The sequence below is a fragment of the Plecotus auritus genome (genome assembly GCF_963455305.1).
Source record: "Plecotus auritus genome assembly, chromosome: 8".
NCBI lineage: Eukaryota > Metazoa > Chordata > Mammalia > Chiroptera > Vespertilionidae > Plecotus > Plecotus auritus.
In genome coordinates, this window is record NC_137782.1 from 68,045,198 (window position 1) to 68,064,305 (window position 19,108).

Here is a 19,108-nt window from a genome sequence, read left to right on the forward strand (position 1 = left end):
GGAGCTAGGCAAAATGTTGAGAGGAGGGTCATGATCCCCTCCCAGGTCATCCCTCTGAGGTGGGACTGGGTCTTCCCATCCCCTTCCTCTACATGTCTGTTCCCTGGCAGGCCTCAACCCCCACTGCCAGCCCTCCATTTTGCCGCCAGGGTCGGGTGGTTGGCTGCAGCTCCTGCCTGCCAGAGGCCTGCCCCTCCCAGCCGAAGACCACCTCTTCCCTGGGAAGACAGGATGCAATAGCAGCTTGTCGCCCACTTGATTTTGGGTACAGCCTTCCTGCCTCATTCCAGGAAAGCGGGCTCGCTGGAAGGTGACTAGATAATTAGAAGATGCTCAGTTTAAACTAGTGACAAATTCCGCCTCCCAGGTGATCAAAGAAACACCAATTAAACAATGTGATGCCCATTGGCACCACATTAGTCAAACCATCAACGGGAGATACTTCCATAACTGGGTTTTGAGGTCACCGACACCCTCCTTGGCCCTCGCCACCAGAACCCATGGCTAGACCAACCATCAGAGCCTCCTCTGGCCCTCCTCTGGCGCAGCCAGAGAAAACTGGACCCCTCGGCGTCACCTCTAACCTGGACCCCCACGCCCGGAAGCGCCTATCAGTTACGCGTTGGGCCCCACCGCGGGTCCACCTCCTACGCTGGGGGCCCCTGGAGGGAATTGGGCTTTGGGCCGCCTCTCTCGGGGCAGGGAAGCTGCGCGGGCAGACGTGTCCGGGAGAATCTCGGCTCCACCAGTTGCCCAGCCGTGCGGCTTTGAATGCGTCCATGAACTTCACACCTCAATGTCCCCATCTGTAAAGTGGGGAACACAAGCCTCATAGTGCCGCTGCGTTCGGCAAACTCCTGGGGCGGTGCCTCTCACTGCCTAGCGGTGCTTGTAAATGACATTAAACTGCGGGGGGTTCCCCCCCCAGCCCCCGCCCCGAGGCCGTCTAAGGGGCTGTGGCTCCCTCTGGGGCCCTCTCCGCTCGGGGTAACTCCAAACCACATCCCGAGAAACCGGATCTGGGAAGCCAGGATCCTCAGGCCCTGACTTCAGGGGTGGGGTGCGGGGGGTGGGGCCTGGGAGAAACCCCAATTCCTCCGCTTCCACCGACGCCTGAAACTGAGCGGGCCGGGCTGGTCCCTCCGCGCCTTTCCCCCGCGGGTCCCGCCCTCGGGCCCGCCCTCCTCTAACCCGCGCCCGGATTGGTGGCGTCCGGCGGCGCGGCCGCTGTTATTTTTCGAATATATAAGGAGCAGAGGTGGCAGCTGCTGCTAGAGGCTTCCCGCACGGGTGGCTGATCCCCGCGCCCTCCGCCCCTCCCCGCCCTCCCCGCTTCCCTCTCCTCCCTCGCATCCTTCGCTCCGGCCCCGCTTTCCTCCCTCCCCCCCGCCTCCACCCCAGGCCCGCTCCCCACCTGGTCCGGACCAGCTGTGACCGGCGTTTGTGGGTGTCCCGGCCCCCCGGGCAGCCTCCGCGGGCCCCAGCGCGATGGAGCTGCTGCAGCCGGACCCCGCCGCACCGAGCCCCGCTCTCAGTCCCGCCGGCGTGCGCGGGGGCGCCGAGCGTCCGAGCCACCTCCCGGGCCTCCAGCTGGGAGCTCCGGGCCTCTTGGGGTCCCCGGAGCGCGCGGCCACTTTCTCGCCGGTCGCCACCCTCACCCAGACTATGCACGACCTTGCTGGGCTCGGCAGGTAGGGCGTCCCAAGGAGGCCGGGTGTAGGGTGAGAGGTCGGCACTAGGGTGTTGGTCCCGGGCCTCCTGGGGAACCCCGCATGGGATCCGAATCCGAGAGGCGAGTAAGGATGCATCCCAGGTAGAGTCTGCTTTGGGGACCCGGGACAAGGGCGGTGAGGCCAGGACTGTGCTGCTTACACTCTCTAGGTGACCTGTTCTTATTCGGCACAAGACTCTGAAGATCCTCCTTTTCCCCTCCTCCTCCTCCTGCCTCAGTGTGCCTCCATCATGCTGCCTCCCTATTGCCCATATCTCCACCATTTTGCCCCAGGCAGGGGATCGTGAGCCTGGAGGGGGAATTAGGTGGCACAGCAATCCAGTTCTAGGTCCATTGCCCCTGCTCCCTCTACCCCTGGTTCTTTCCTGGGGGTTAAAGGGTTAAACGCTGGTCCTGCTCCCTGAGTTACCTGCAGGGTCCGGGCTGGGTTGTCCTCCCAGCAACAGAAACCCAAGTCTTGGCTGTCCCCTTAGGAAGGCTTGTGGATGGGTAGGAGCTTAAAGGCTCTCCAGGCCGCTCTCCTGCCCCACCCCCAGGATGATCCCCGGCCCAGCTCCTTCCTCTTGTGTTGGGCTCACCTCCCCCTGTACCCTGGAGGATCTTTCTTAAACCAACCAACAAAGAGAAGACACTCAGGGCCTCTGGGAGCCTGCCTGCAGAGAAGAGGGCAGGTTTTCCATGCCATCACCTACCCTGGGGCCGTGCAGAGGCTGGATGGGCCCTTCAGAAGTGGGGGGCTGGTGGGAACATGGGCCAGCCAGCCCTTGAACCCCACATTTACCTTTCTACTTCCCTGGGTCCCTGCTCCCTTCCCAGAGAGGCCCCAAAGAGTCAGGTAGGCAGCCTGCTCACATGCCTATCCCTGTCCCCGCGGCGAGCGTCTGCATCCTCCCTGTCGTCTGAGTCCTCTGAATCTTCTGATGCAGGTGAGGCCCAGGGGTGCCAGGGGGACTTTGCGGGGCTGCCTGAGCCTCCTCATTTCCCTGCCAATCAGACTAATGTCCTTCCAACAACCTGGGAGCCTGAGAAGCCTCCCCTGCCCTCCTCTGGCTGGGCTCACCACATCCCGGCAGAACCGGTGGTTGGGCAGGGCCCTCTGCAGGAGATGAGATCTCACCTATTTAAAACCAAAGGCCCTGAACCACAGCCCCACCTGGGAGGCATTAGAACGGAAAGCTGGTTCTTTTATAACACCCACTTGCCCCCAGCTATAATATTTTCCTTTTAAAAAGCTATTATCTCTTCCAGAACAAATGATCTTAAACCAGTTCAAGAAAAATGCTTAACAAAGTTTTGATTTACAAACCTTGTAGAAGTGTTTTCATAGTAAATAGGGAGTGGAGCCCTGGACATTTGGGGGGCAGGCTCAACTGTTGGGGTCCATGGGTGGGTTTTGCTTCATTTTTTAATGTGTCAAGATTTAAAATAGAAACAGTTTTTTCCTTCTCTGAATAGGGTTGGGACATAGTGGGGGAAGGTATACAGAAAATGGCACTACTTTCAAACCAAAGCACTCTGTCCCCTCAGGGCTCTGCATGGATTCTCCCAGCCCCATGGACCCCCAGATGGCGGAGCAGACGTGAGTAAAGAAGAGGGATCCCCGTACAGGATTTGGCACCTGCCTTTGGGAATCCCAGCTGTAGTGTAAACTCACTGGGGAAGCCTGGGAGAATGGACAGACCCCTCTGGATCCCCATATGGGGGGACTAATTGACCTTCCTAAGTTCTGGGATCTTGCTCCCTGTCTCCGAGAAGGGTCTGTTCTCACAGGAGCATCTGAGAGTAGGCTCAGGGCCAGGGTGGTGGGGACAGCGGCCTCTGGGAGCAGCAGATACTTGATGCCAGTCAGCCCTTATGGGAATACTAGAGGCCCATTGCAAGAACAGGCCTTCCTTCCCCTGGCTTCGCTCCCTGTCCGGGAGCCTTTGCAAGTCTTCGCTTCCGGCTGCCTCCCAGGAGCCTGCAAGTCTCCGCTCTGGGCTGGAGCACCGCTCCTGTAGCTCCCTCCACCCCCCACCCTCCCCCTAATAGCAGGCATCCCGCTCTGCCTGGCCGCTCCACGTCTGTGTATGCAAATTAAGCCGCCATCTTTGTTGGGTTAATTTGCATACACACTCCTGATTGGCTGATGGGCATAGCGGATGTATGCTCAGTTTGCATATTTCTCTTTTGTTAGGGTAGATAGGTTGGTATGTGTCCTCTTTTCCTTTCTGCCTATACATATGTGTGTGTGTATGTGTGTGAAATATCACAATTTTAAAATATGGTCCAACTAATTCAAAACTTTTATCACTCTAGGCCAAACAAAATAGTTGCTACTGGCTGGTTTGGCCCTCAGCATTCTTATCAGCAACCTCTGGCTTCAGTGACACTTGACCCTCTTGTCCACCCCTGGACCAGGCTCTTTGAGAGATGGCCTGGAGAGGGAGCTGGTGGGCTAGATCCCACCCCCTTGGTTGTGGGGCAGGAGTAGTACTTTCTAGAGCACAGCTGTCCTATCCAGGTGTTCAAGCCTCAGGAGGGAGAGCAGCTGCCAGGCATTAGTGAGAACAGCTGGGCATCCCCAGCCTGGGCTGGGGGACTATGGCTTTGAGTTTAGGGCAGTGGCTGTTTTTCCTCCCACTGCCTTTGATCAGACTAGGCTGGGCTACAGGGTTTGTTCACAAACAGGAAACGAGAAGAGAATTGGGTGGAGGGACTGCAAGTTCGGTTTTGGTGGCAACGGGCTGTCCCTGCTTTACCCCAAGGCTCAGGTGCAAATTGGAGACCAAGCCTATGAAATTGGTCATCCCTGATCTCAGGTTGTCTGGGCACAGACACCTGCCTACACCTTGGGGCCCAACCCCCTGACATTTTAGTCCTCAGTGCCCGCCCCCTCCCCCCCCCCCCCCCGTCCCCGCCGCACCTGCTTTGACTGTTACACAGTTTCTCAGAAAGAAGCGATGTGTGTGTGTGTGTGTGTGAGAGAGAGAGAGAGAGAGAGAGAGTGTGTGTGCACGCATACGCATAGATGCACAAAGCCCTGCATGGCAGGTGGTCTCTGGTAACATAGCTGGGGGGCAGGGGGGCTATCTACAGAAGCTTGTGCTCCTGCCTCAAAAGGAACATCTGTTGGAATTCCTTGCCTGCTGGCCTCTCCTCAGGCAGAAGGAGGGGGTGTGACAGAGGCTGGGTCCTGAAAAATTCCATAGGAGGGAGAAGAGGGTGTAACCCTACACATTTGTCACTAGGGGGTCTGGCATGGCAAACTGGCTGATCCAAGGGCACACTAAACCAGGCCGCTATCCTGGGGGGAGCCCAGAGAGCCCCACACAAGGGGAGGGAAGCCCAGCCTTCCTGGCATCCAGGCCCTGAAGACACCCACAGTGTCAGCCAAGGCCTGTCATCATGGGATGGATGAATGCCTTTCCTGGCGGCCATATGGCCCCGCTGAGGTGATTTGCATACAGGTGGAAGGCCTGTGGGCAGGCTGGCATGACTGTTGTCTGGGTAACGCTCAGCCACCTTTTGACCTACCCCAGCTGTCTCCATTGCTGCCATTCTCTGGGCCCTCTTCCATTCAGGGAGCCTTTAAAATTCCAGGCTGACTCTCATCTTCCCCCTCCTCAATATCTGAGTCCCCAGATAGTTGCCATTCTCCCTACTTCCCCTCTCCACTGTCCTTAGCCCTGGTCCTTAGGTCTATGGACTGGGGACCTGATGCTGGTGGTGGGTGTTGGGAGGTGGGCTACATGGAACCCTTCTCTCTCCCAGGTTTGAACAGGCCATCCAGGCAGCTAGCCGGTTCGTTCGAAGGTAAGCGCTTGGGCTTCCCCTTACAGGCTCTGGTGGTCTACCCACCACAGGCTACCTCTGCCCCCATTGGCATGGGCAGGGTGCTCAGGGCTCTGGTGGAGGGGCATCCTGCATGCTCGCCATGACGGTCCCAGACTCTCCAGCCCTGATGTGTCCGTTTCCTTCTGCAGCAAGCAGTTCACCATCCGACGCTTCCAGTCCTTGCCGGTGAGTGCCCTCTGGGGAAGGGCAGGAGGGTGCCAAGGCCCAACTCCTGGTATGGCTATGGGAGGTGGACTTTGGGAGGTGAATGGGTGAGCAGGAGGACTCAGGGAGGGATGGAAGAAGGTAGGGCCTGGGCTGGTGCCAGAGAAATGTAACCTTCAGTGCCTGCTGCCCCCCGCCCCGGCTCCCCAGGTGAGGCTTCTGGGCCACAGCCCTGTGCTACGGAACATCACCAATGCCCAAGCGCCTGGCAGCTGGAAGAAGAGCGAGGCTCGTGACCAAACTGCCCACAGCTCTGAGGAGGATAAGGAGAATGTGCGCTTCCCGCAGGCCAGAATGGGAACACTCCAGGGACAGAAAGGGGCATGCTGGGGTGGTTCTCTGGCATTTGATGACGCCACCTCCCCCCGCCCACAGGATGGATTTGTCTTCAAGATGCCATGGAAGCCCACACATCCCAACCACGCCCATGCTCTGGCTGAGTGGGCCAACCGCAGAGAAGCCTTTGCCCAGAGGCCAAGCTCGGCCCCCGACTTGATGGTACATCGGGAGAGCTGACCCTTGCAGGGCAGGCATGCACACAGGGCAGGTGCCCCCGAAGGCAATCTGGTGATGGGAGGGTGATTCTGAGCCTGAGGCAGGGGAACCTTTTATCAGAAGGATAGGGGTGGGGACTGCCTTGGGTCCCCACCACTGAGTAGCCTGCATCTGTTCGTCACCCATACAAGTGTCTCACCCCTGAGCGGAAGATGGAAGTAGAGGAGCTGAGTCCCCTGGCCCAGCGCTTCCCCCTGACCCCCACCAAGGGGGTTCCCGATGAAGATGACGGGTTTGTGGACATCCTGGAGAATGACTTAAAGGTAAGCAGTCTTGCTCCATCAGGCCCCCTACATCTCCCTCCCTGGGATGTCCCAAAGCGGAGAGCTCTGAGCTCCTGCAGCAAGACTATGACCCCATCCCAATGTCAGAAGATCTGAGGTAACTGAGTCACAGCCTGACCTCTGGCCAATCAGAGAAGAGCAGGTGGCTGGTGCTGCAGTGAGGGGAGGATGGGCAGGACGGAGGGAATGCACCCCTGCACGGCTTCTCATGGTTCTGTGCAAGCCCCAGCAGTGAAGGGTCCCTGCCCTCTCCTGGTTCTGGGGGGCTGCCCTGTGTGGAGGTGCTGGCAAGGCCAGAGAAGGCTGCGCTGGAGGACTGGGGCCTGAGGGATTTGGCCTGTGCCTGTTGGTGTGACCCATATCCTTGTTGATTTGGCTTCAGGATGATGATTTAGTTCCTCCAGGCATGGAGAGCCTCATTAGTGCCCCACTGGTCAAGACTTTGGAAAAGGAGGAGGAGCAGGTGAGTTTCTGGGGTGGCCCCCTACCTTCCAGGTGGGATTGGGGGAAAGCAGGCGCTGAGCACTCTGACCCCCGACCTAATGCCCTTGCCAGGACTTCATCATGTACAGCAAGTGCCAGCGGCTCTTCCGCTCTCCGTCCATGCCCTGTGGTGTGATCCGGCCCATCCTCAAGAGACTAGAGCGACCCCAGGACAGGGACCTGCCCATACAGAACAAGCGGAGGAGGAGTGTGACCCCTCTGGAGGAGCAGCAGGAGGCCGAGGAACCTGTGAGAGCCCTCCTCCTGGGGCGGGGCTGCCACCTTCCCAGTCTACCCTGCAAGCCCTTCTCAGCCAGGGTGCAGGCAAGGCGGGTACCACCCAGACTGGGCCTGGAGGGGCAGCTTCCTCCCTGACCTTGCTTGCCATCTGTCTCACAGAAAGCCCGTGTCCTTCGCTCCAAGTCCTTGTGTCACGACGAGATTGAGAACATCCTGGATAGTGACCACCGTGAACTGATTGGGGATTACTCTAAGGTACCAGCTGGCAAGACCCTCAGGCTCCACCCCTTGCCGACTGTAGCCCCCGAGCCCAGCAGCTGCTTCAGTGCCATCATTCTGTCCCCAGAGGCCCCTTTGCTCTGTCCTTTGCATATTATCGTCCTTTACTCTCACCTGGACTCTACTCTCCTGACTCTATCTCACATGTGTCCACGCATCAGTGATGTCTCCACCTTGGAAAACACTTCCAAACGGACGTCTAGCTTGACTCTCCTTGGGCCTCATTCCCGGGCTTGGCAGAACTGGAGGTAGAGGCAGGAGTCCGTCGCTTCTGCTCCCCTTCATTTCCCCTTGGAAGGTTGTTCCTGGGGCATCAGACCCAAAAGGCTCCTCTCAGTTGCTATGGGAATCAGCTGAATTTGAAGGTCAAATCAGGTGTGGCCTCTGGGCTTGGGAAAGAAACTCCATCCTTTCCGTGCTCCTCATCTTACCCATTTCACCTTCTTCCTCTTCTCCTTCTCAAGCTCTCTCTCTCCCCACTTCACTGCAGGCCTTCCTCCTACAGACTGTGGATGGGAAGCACCAAGACCTCAAGTACATCTCACCAGAAACGGTATGTGCAGATGAGCTGTTCGCCTGTGAACCTTTGCTGAGAACAGGCTGCAAGCGCTGGGCAGGGTAGGGTTATGAGCCAGCCCCTGACCTGCTGGAACCCACCCCCGTGGCCTCCTACAGATGGTGGCCCTGCTGATGGGCAAGTTCAGCAACATCGTGGAGAGGTTTGTGGTTGTGGACTGCAGATACCCCTACGAGTATGAAGGCGGGCACATCAAGGTGAGGCAGGGTGACGAGAGAGGTGCTGAAGACCCACCAGTTCTATCCTTCATCTGTGGGGGCGCCCTCTTGTGGGGAAGGGTCCTGCCCAGCAAGATGTGGGGTCACCCTTTTGAAAGATGGGAACTGCATTGGGGGGGGGTGGGGTCTGCCAGCCAGGCCCAGGGCAGTGGCCTGACCTCCAGCTACTCTGCAGACTGCTGTGAACCTGCCCCTGGAACAGGACGCCGAGATGTTCCTGCTGCAGAGCCCCATCACACCCTGTAGCCTGGACAAGAGAATCATCCTCATTTTCCACTGTGAATTCTCATCTGAACGTGGGCCCCGCATGTGAGTTCCAGCTCTACCCAAGCTCGTGGGTGCTGGAGCCATCCTATGGCCAAGGGCCTGAGCCCAGGCCCTCCTTGGCTTGGGCCTCTTGTCTCAAATGACTGCCTGGGCAGACCTCATCCCTGTTTTCTTGTGCATGGCACCCTCCCCCTGTCTCCCTCTTACAGTCCTTCCCATCAAGCCTCACCCTCTATCCATTGTCACCCCATCCCCCGCCCCAAAATCTGATTCTAAGCCTTCAGCTGTCCTTAAAATCCAAGGACCCTGTCCGAGTCCTCAGTGACATTGACCCTTCTGGTGTTCAGATGTCCTTTCCTTTCCCCACCTCTCGCCCTCACCGAGTATTGTCCAGACCTCCTGAACATATCTCTCGAATTCTGGCAGCTCCTCTTCATTCTGCTTCCCCTTTCCCAGTCCAGGCCAGATAACACTGATGACTCTGCAACTGCCTTCTAGAAACAGAGAGGCTCCCTTGGCTCTCCTTCTTCCCTCCATCTCGCAGCCTCTTCAGTGCTCACTAGCCAGACTGACCTAAAAGTGCCTTTTGTGGTTCTCCAAGGCACTCAAAGGAGTGGGCAGGGAACAGGTTCCCTGAGGTCCACCCTACCTACCGCATGCCCGGCTCTGACTCCCACACCCATTGGTCCCAGGTGCCGTTTCATCAGGGAACGAGATCGAACCATCAATGACTACCCCAGCCTCTACTATCCTGAGATGTACATCCTCAAGGGCGGCTACAAGGAGTTCTTCCCACAGCACCCGGTACCGCAGGCAGGGGTGGCCACAGCCTCTGGAGGAGGGTTGGACTACAAGGAAAGGGCTTGGCCAGGCAACACCCTAAGAGAAGAAGGGAGGCTGCCCCCCCATTACCCATTCCCCCATATTGATTGACCTCTCCCATCCTGCCCTAGACCTTCTGTGAACCCCAGGACTATCGGCCCATGAACCACGAGGCCTTCAAGGACAAGCTGAGGACCTTCCGCCTCAAGACGCGCAGCTGGGCTGGGGAGCGGAGCCGGAGGGAGCTCTGCAGCCGCCTGCAGGACCAGTGAAAGGCCAGCCACGGACTCACCTACCTTCATTGCCTCAAGTGGCCTGGGCATCAGCTACCCAGAGGCCTGTAATACTAAGGATCTGCTGGAAGCCCCAGGACAGTGAGGGTGTCCTGTCCATCCGCCCCAGTCCTGATCCCCTTGTCTCACTCCAACCATACTCCATATCCTGGTGCCACCCCTCTACCAACACCCTAGCCCCTAGAAGAACCCAGCCTGTTGAGAGTGAAATTGGATTTTGTCCAGCTCGAAGGAAGTCTTTTGTGTCCAACAGGAACCTTTTGCGTTTTTTCTTCCTTGTTTGGGTTAACACTTTGTCTTCCTGTGTCTAGAAAAGTCCCCTTTTTCCTAGGGGCTTTGTATGTTTGAGGCTGAGGGAAACCACAGCCCCAACATGGGCCAGAGCCACACTCCTCCCTGCCCTGGGAGTAGCACTGTGCCCTGGCCCTCAGTAGCACTCCTACGTGTGTCTGCATGTTCCCTCTTTCCTGTCCCTCCTTACGTGCACCTCCAGCACAAACATAAGCTCTTACTCTTCCTGTTTCAGTGTTACCTGCATGCTTGATTTGTCTGTCTGATTTTTTTGCCCATCTCAGGACATCCACAGGCAGTCAAGCGGTCACCTGAAGGGAGGGCTGACCCACTCGAAGTTATTCATTAGGCTCTCCTGGTCCAGTTGGAGTTATAGACTCAAACCTTAATTACCCACTTGGCCTGACTTCTGTTGCCTCGGAAAGGAATGTTATACGTGGGGGCCCCTGGGTGAGGGCTAAGGCCTGTGTCCTTAACCTCACTGGAAGCCCAGCCCCCACTGCTGTGAACCCTGGGGCCTGACTTGTGAGAACTTGCTGCTGTCTTGTCATGAATGAACAGATGGATGGACAAATGGATGGATGGAGAGCTGTAGATGCACAATGCCTTGCACATAAACCCCTGGGTGGAAGCATTTCAGTGCCTGACAGCCTTCGGCCATATGTGTCTTTCTGGACAAAATCTTTACATTTTAAGGTTGGAAAATATTCAAGAGGAAATGTCGAGGTAGCAGCTAAACCAAGGACAGAACCACCTCTGACTTATTAATCTCAGGATGTGGGAAGGGCTGTGCTTGAAGGCCCTGATGAGTCATCTGTTAGGGCCTTGTTTCAATAAAGCGCTGAACAAGTTGAGCAACCAGCATTGTGTTCTGTGGAGCCCTTGACAAGATCACGGCAGGTGCTGATGGTGGGATAGGGCAGAGGCAGATGGGCAGATTGGGGCTGGAAGACTACAGGGGAGGCTGCCTCATGCTGTCTTCCCAAGTCTTGCTGAGACTTTTCCCCTCATCTGGCCACTCAAGCAGCCTTCCTAAACTCTGAACCAAGAAGGCAAGAGTAAACCCATCGCTCCTCTAGAACTCGTTGCTCACCAGCCTCATTGCTCCCCTCTGACAAATGCTCCATGCCTTGCTCTTCACAGTTCCGTGCCTTTGGATCTGTTGCACCACCCTCAGAAAGGCTCTCCCTTATCTGTTATTCCTCTTGTAAGACTCAATTTCATTTGTCACTCTCAGAAGCCTACCAACTTACCAATCCATTGCCCTGTCAGGGAAATGGATTTCCTCAGTATCCCCAGTGCCCTACAGAGCTTCCACCACCCAGGAGATGTTGAGTTCAAGATCAGCAAATGGGAAACTGCCAGTGTGGTAGAATCAGTCCCAGGCCCAAACCTGGTGTCTCAGGAAATACCACTGCTCTGTTAACTCCCCCTCCCTCTCCCCCCTCACCGCCCCCTGCCACCACCACCAATGTGAGCTGTTGGTGATTGCAGGGACTCCTTTGCAAATGTACACATAAGATGCTGTCTGATACAGAGTACACACAGGGCAGGAGTCATTACCACTTTCTGTGGAAGTTCATCTACCTTCTGAAGTAGGTGGTGCGGTGATTACTCACTCCATTTTGCAGATGGGGAAATGGAGGCTATTTCTAGCAATCAGAAGGGCCTCCAGGTTCCAAGTCTGAGTCTAAAGGACACTTGCCCTGTCTTCAGCTTGACCTCCAAGTTTGTTATACCTAAAGGATTGGCTTTTACTCCTGCTCCAGATCCCCCTGCAAGGACACAACAGGTGTGTGGTCAGGTACCTGGGGACTGGGCCTCTGCTCAGAGAGTGTGGGGCCATGAAGACTCCAGAATGCCCCCCTATCCACCAAGCAGGCAGCTGCCACAAAGGCCAACATTTATTTGGGTGAGGGGGCTTGCCCCAGAAATGGAGAAACAGCTGTGCAGACCCCTGAGAAAAAGAGTGAGCCCTGAGCATTATCCTGCTGAGAATTGTCTGTCCCACCCTAAGTGCTCAGATGGTCTCCTGACTCCCCCTATCTGGTTTTACAGAGGAGGAAGGCAACGTTGCCCAGAGAGGGCACTCACTTGCCCCAGGTCACACAGCAGATACAAGCAAAGTAGACATTCCAGCAATCCAGGACTGTCTCACTCCTCACTTCCTGCCTTGGTCCCAGAGCAGTCAAGGGGGTGGGGCTGGGCTGCCTGGCTTCTGCTCTGAGTGTACTCTCCCCACTCCACCAGTCTGGATCAGACCACATGGGGAGGAGAGGAGGGAGCAACGGGCACTGAGTGTCTAACAAAGCCCAGGCTGTGTGCCAGGTGCTGACATGCACAGCCATGTCTGCCCTCATAATCCACCATCGGAGTCATAACTGCAGTCACGGGGCACTTAGTCTGCTCCAGACACTTTTATATATTATCTCAAGCTCACCAGGTCAGTTTTCAGGTCATTGTGCAGGGGAAACAGACGAGGAGGGCAGGGAGGGGATTGGGGCAAGCCAGGAGACAAAACTTCCACAAGAGAAGGCCCTGGTGCTGGCATCTACCCTGAGGAAGGTGCAGGCCTGAGCCTGGGGGCGGGGTTCACCTTTCCAAATCAGGCCAGGGTCCCTTCTGACTCTGGGAAGTTCAAGAAATGAAGCAGAGGTGCTCAATCCCCCAACCCTCCAGCAAGAGAAGCTTTAACTTTCTTCCTGGATGCTCATAAAGGGAAGAGGATCAGACAAGGAAGTGGTTTAAATCCTGGGCTGCTGGCCAATTTTAAAGGTTGTTTTGCTTGGGCCAGGGTGGGGCAGGAATTCTAGTCTGCAAGGAACCATGTGTGGCCGGCTCACGTGGTTAAAGAGATGCATGCGGTTGGGCGCAAGTGGGAATCTGGCCTGTGCCTGGCCTAGCCAAGTCAGTGGGCAGGCCCAGGGTCTGGGCCTCATCTGAATTGCTCTCCAGGTAACTTGCAATGGCAATTTTAAAAAGTAATGTTTGCAGCGCGCTCTCCCTCTGGGGAACGTGCCTGTGCCATTCCCTTCCTTCTCTCCTCCCCCCCCCCCCAGCCCCCCAGGCATGCATTTCCTAAGCTCTAAGGGATACAGGGGAGCCTGGGCAATGGCAGCTTGACCTGGGCTAACCCCCTGAACCTGTCCCCAAGACTCCCTTTTCTCTGACTTCCCAGTGAGCTAAAGCAGCCCAGCCTCGGCTCTCCTGTTGCTTCTTCTATGCTAAGCCCTTCCTTGTTTCACTGTCCCCAGCTTTAATAAACGTACACTCATACTAAAAAATAATAATAAAATTAAAATAATGTTTTTGTTTTTTTTTAATTGATGTTAGAGAGAAGGGAAGGGAGCGGGAGTGAGAGATAGAAACATAAATGTGAGAGAGAAAGCTGCTTTCTGCACATCCTTTACTAGGGATCCAGACAGGAACCCAGGCATTTGCCCTGCCCAGGAATAGAACCCACCACCTTCTGATGCATGGGACGGCACACAACCAACTTAGCCACACCCATACCAGCCAGGACAAAATAATGTTTTTTTTCGTGTGTGTGTGTGTGTGTGTGTGTGTGTGTGTGTGTTAAGTTGGATAGTCAACATTTCCTCAAGGGCACACATGTTAAGCATAGAGCAGAGACCTGAAGAACCACCACACAGCTCAAGGTACAGGAGTGTCTCCAATCCCAGGTTTCTTCATGGTCCCTCCCAGTTATCTGAATTCTGAGGTCACCACTATTCTGACTGCTTTGACAGGTTAGTTTCACCTGTTCTAGAGCTGTGACATCATAGAGTTCACTAAGTTTCACCTGTTCATATATGTGAAATCATAGAGTTCTTATCTTTTGTGTCTGGCTTCTTTCACTCAGCATAATAATTTTGAGACCCATCCATGTTTCCTTCAGCAGTACTTTATTCATCACTGTGTAGTATTCCATTATATGAATACCAGAGGCCTGGTGCACGAGATTTGTGCACTAGGTGGGGGGTCCCTCAGCCCGGCCTGCACCCTCTCGCAGTCCAGGACCCCTCAGGGGATGTCCACCTGCTGGCTTAGGCCTGATCCTGGGGATCAGGCCTTAGCCAGCAATCAGACATCCCTTTCGCAGTCTGGGGTTCTCGCAGTCCAGAACCCCTCGCTCCTTACCCCCGCCTGCACCAGAGGTGGGAGAGGCTCCTGCCACCACCACTGTGCTCGCCAGCCATGAGCCTGGCTTCTGGCTGAGCGGCGCTCCCCCTGTGGGAGCACACTGACCATCAGGGGGCAACTCCTGTGTTAAGCATCTGCCCCCTAGTGGTCAGTGCACATCATAGTAACCGGTCATTCTGCTGTTGGGTCAATTTGCATATTAGCCTTTTATTATATAGGATACTCCTAAGTTGAATTATTAATTCTACTTTTCTTTTATGACTTTTAAATTAAAAAATTAAGATATAGCACTAAGCCGGATAGCTCAGTTGGTAAGAGTGGCGTCCCAATATTTCAAGGTTGTGGGTTTAATCCCTGGTCAGGGCACATATAAGAATCAACCAATGAATGCATAAATAAGTGGAACAACATACTGATGTTTCTCTCTCCCTCTCTCTCTAAAATCAATCAATACATTTAAAAATATTTTATTGATTTCAGAGAGGAAGGGAGAGGGAGAGAGATAGAAACATCAATGATGAGAGAGAACCATTGATTGGCTTCCTCCTGCATGCCCCCTGGGACCAAGCCTGCAACCCGGGCATGTGCCCTGACCAGGAATCAAACTGTGGCCTCCTGGTACATAGGTCGATGTTCAACCACTGAGCCATGCTGGCCAGGCAGTTTTTTTTTTTATTATTATTAAGGTATAATTTATATGCAGTCAAATTCACCCTTTTGAGTGTACAGTTCTATGAGTTCTGACAAATGCACACCCTTGTGTAACCTCCACTGCAATCGAAATATAGGTCATTTTCATTCTGCCCTCCATGGATTATTTGGGACTATTTCAATTGTACTGAAAATATACCCAGGAGTGGAATTGCTGGGTTATAGTGTGTATGTTCAGCTGTAGTATTTTCCACACAGTTCTCCAGGGTTACTATACCCACCTGCAGGGTTATTTCCCACCTGCAGTGTCTGAGAGTTCTTTTGCTTCACATTCTCATCAAAACTGATGACTTTTTGCCCTGGCTGGTGTTGCTCAGTGGCTAGAGCGTCAGCCTGTGGACTGAAGGGTCCCGGGTTCCATTCCCGATCAAGGGCACATGCCCATGTTATGTGCTTGATCGCCAGTAGGGGGTGTGCAGGAGGCAGCTGATCCATTATTCTCTCTCCTCATGGATGTTTCTCTCTCTCTCCCTCTCCCTTTCTCTCTGAAATCAATAAAAATATTTTTTAAAAAACCAAAAAACTGATGACTTTTAATCTCTCTCTTAACCAGAGAATTTAATTGTTGCATATAGCAAAGAGCTCTGTTGTCAAGGCAGACTCTACAAGCCATGGCATGGCAGAAGCGGGGCTGGTGCATCACCGACCCAGTCTGTTTTCTGACTCTCCTATATTGAAATGTTAGCCTTGATTTTTTTCTCATCAGAGTCTTTTAAAAAGTTACAGCGACTCTGGAGTTAATTGGCTGTGTGTCACTGGCTTGTTTCCATCCAATGACAGCTCACAACCATCTAGAAAACTTGTGATTTCTAAAAAGTCTTTATCCCTGGAACGGAACACACAGGCACCGTACTTTCCAGAGGCAATAAACTGTTGGTGCAGAAGGGTGTTTAGACAAGGAGGTCCATGGCCACGTGGGATCTGGAAACAATCAGGAGAGGGAAGTTGAGTAATGATGGAGAAGTGGCTGTTTTGCAGCCATGAGAGTCAGGCCTGAGAGAATGTTGGATGATGTGAAGTTATTCACAGGCTATTGTGTAAAGAAGACAGTGGGTTATGGGACAGAAGGTAAGAAGCAATCCCACCCAGCTCCCACAGGAATGTGTGTGGGTGTCAGGCATCGCTATGGAGACTGCCTCTGCCCCACCCAGCCCACACTGCACGCACACCCCTGGGAGGGGTGGCAACTGCAGCTGCCAGGCTCTGAGTCAGCATGCCTGGGGCAGCGGGAGGGGAAAGGGCCTCACGTGTCTGGGCCTGAGCCACCTCGTGGGGCCTCCTGGCTCTCAGCCCTGCAGGAAGCAAGACGAGGCCGTTTGAAAGGGCCAATCACACTTGGACGAGTCCTCCTGGGGCCCAGCCAAGACTACTTCCATAGGCCCTGGGGCTCACGGAGGGGAGGGCTGGGAGGGAGCTTCCTGGGTTGGGCCTGGGAGCACTGGGTAAGGAAGTCACCAATCTGGGCGGGAAGAAGTTCCCAGAGTTGGGGTGTAGGGGGTAAGTAGTGCTAAGCTTATGGCCTCCAGGAGCTGGGGGCAGGAGCTAAGCCAGCCTCTGAGGTGACCCTGAGGGGAAACCCAAGGGGAGGGGAAGGAGCAGACTAAAATCAATCTGTTTTGACATGAACACCTGCCTCTGCACATGTGTAACGTCGTGAAAGTTACTTGATCTTGCTATGCATCAGTTTCCTCATCTGTAAAATGGAGATAATAAAACCCCGACTGCCCATCCAGCCTGGCTCAGTGGTTGAGTGTCAACTTATGAACTGCGAAGTCACGGTTCGATTCCTGGTCAGGGCACATGCCCGGGTTGTAAGCTCAATCCCCAGTAGGGGGCGTGCAGAAGGCAGCCAATCAATGATTCTCATCATTGATGTTTCTATCTCTCCCTCTCCCTTCCTCTCTGAAGTCAATAAAAATATATTTATAGCCAAAACCGGTTTGGCTCAGTGGATAGAGCGTCAGCCTGTGGACTGAAAGGTCCCAGGTTCGATTCCGGTCAAGAGCTCGTAACTTGGTTGCGGGCACATCCCCAGTAGGGGGTGTGCAAGAGGCAGCTGATCGATGTTTCTCTCTCATCGATGTTTCTAACTCTCTATCCCTCTTCCTTCCTCTCTGTAAAAAATCAATAAAATATATTTAAAAATATATATATTTATAAAAAATAAAATATAAAGCCCTCCTTCAAAGCGTTGTGGGTTAGATCAAATGAGTTGGTGTGTGCAAAACATTCAGAACAGGGTCTCCTACAGCCAGTGCCATGTAAGAGTCTGCTATGGCTGTTATTACTTAGAGCACGGGGGGATCAGACAGGTAAAAGGATGCATCCCAAAACATTTAATTTTAAAAATGGGGACAGCCTGGGTGTTTTCTCCCCTTTCTGTACATGGAAAAGCCCATGAGTGATGGGTTACAGGAGAAAAACCCAGCCACTGTATGTAGAAGGCAGGAAGCCTACTGCACAAGTCTGAGTAACAGGAGGCTGTGAATGGGGTTTTGGTGGTGACAGAGGAGAAGCCTTCAGGATGGCCCATGGGAGGCGGCTCACACAGGGCAATGTCATCTCTGAGCTGGTTCAGGGAGTGGGAGGAGAATGAAGGAGAAGTCTTGCCCAACTTTGGTCCCCTTTATTCTAGGGCAACCATATCCACTAAGTCTTAGCTGGCCTGTATTCTCTAAAAAGCAGGCCCTTTCTCCCTCCTAGTTTCCTGCTTTTATCTTCCAGAAATGCCTAGATAGCCTTAACAGGAAATCAATCAAAAATCCATTGCCTGAGGCTGGCAGATTCCACCTAATTGCTCTCCACATGTCCAGAAGTAGGCGGTGGCTTGACTGGTATGGCCTGAAGTCTTGGGGTCTACAAAGATCATTGATAAGGGTTTCCAGCTGTCAACAACCAATAGTGCTGTCCTGTGTCTGGAGATGTGTAAGTGGGACCTGGGGCTTGGTCCTAATGCCTGGGAGAAGCAGCAGAACTTCCCAAGCCAGGCTGCCCACCAGTGGTGCAGGACCCTGCTGTGCTTGGGTAGGTGGGGAATAGAACCTGCTTTCCAAATTGAGTCAATGATGGTCATCAAGCGCATCCTAGTGGTTACACCAAGGGAACCAGAAGAGGCAAACACCAGCTGCCGGGCACTATGGGGCAGGCCTGGGTAGAGATCTGGGTAGAGAGCAGAGGAGGGTCAGGATGTGGGGAAGGGGCCAATGTGAGGGTCTGTAGGCATTACGCCAAACTCAGAAGACCACTGAGAAGAGCAGGGCTGGGGAGTGAGGCTATAGTCCCCTCTGCCCACAGCCAGAGGGAGAGGAGGGGAAATGACAGGAAGGTGTGCACGCGCCCTCTGCCCCCCCCCCCCCCCCCGGTCACATTTAGGCAGGTGGGACAGGCCTCAAATCCAGCCATCTGTCTGCTTCCTTCAGGCTCCTTTAATGTTTTTTATATATATATATTTTATTGATTTTTTACAGAGAGGAAGGGAGAGGGATAGAGAGTTAGAAACATCGATGAGAGAGAAACATCGATTCAGTTGCCTCCTGCACACCCCCTACTGGGGATGTGCCTGCAACCAAGGTACATGCCCTTGACCGGAATCGAACCCGGGACCCTTGAGTCCACAGGCTGATGCTCTATCCACTGAGCCAATCTGGCGAGGGCCTCCTTTAATTTTTTTGTTGTGCTTTATTTAATTTTACTTTTCTTCCTTTGCTTGTCTGTCTGTCTCTCTCACACACACACCCATCTATGCATATCCCACAAACCCACATCTCTACATATTAACTGTGGGCCTGGCCCCACCCCAATCTCTAGGGTAATCACTATAAAAGCCTCACACACATAAACATGCACACACATTGCCCTCATCACTCAGACTGCTCCATTTTTCTTCAGAGGTCTTATAACCCCACAAAGAACTGGAAAGTTCAGCCTATCCATCCCCCTACTCTGGGCTGCCACCAGAACAGAAGGCCCCACCTGCTTTAGCTCTGCTTTCCTGTTCTGCCTTTGGATTAATAGTTGCCAAAATTTGCCCTGGCCAGTTTGGCTCAGTGGATAGAGTGCAGGCCTACGGACTGAAGGGTCCTGGGTTCGATTCCCTGTCAGGGCACATGCCCGAGTTGCAGGCTCAATTCCCAGTAGGGGCGTGCAGGAGGCAGCCAATCAATGATTCTTTC

At 54.2% G+C, this 19,108-nt stretch overlaps 1 protein-coding gene across 1 annotated transcript; it reads left to right on the plus strand.

Annotated features, from left to right (window-relative positions):
• The first annotated feature begins 1,250 nt into the window (after nucleotides 1–1,250).
• On the plus strand, nucleotides 1,251–10,938 carry CDC25B (cell division cycle 25B). The gene is made up of 15 exons (XM_080683906.1): nucleotides 1,251–1,691; nucleotides 2,549–2,658; nucleotides 3,260–3,311; nucleotides 5,486–5,527; nucleotides 5,698–5,734; nucleotides 5,924–6,271; nucleotides 6,460–6,591; nucleotides 6,995–7,075; nucleotides 7,168–7,344; nucleotides 7,495–7,590; nucleotides 8,105–8,167; nucleotides 8,290–8,388; nucleotides 8,585–8,718; nucleotides 9,369–9,480; nucleotides 9,630–10,938. The coding sequence occupies exons 1-15, from the start codon at nucleotides 1,489–1,491 to the stop codon at nucleotides 9,768–9,770; spliced, it is 1,827 nt and encodes a 608-aa protein (XP_080540032.1). The 5' UTR covers nucleotides 1,251–1,488; the 3' UTR covers nucleotides 9,771–10,938.
• Nucleotides 10,939–19,108: the final 8,170 nt, after the last annotated feature.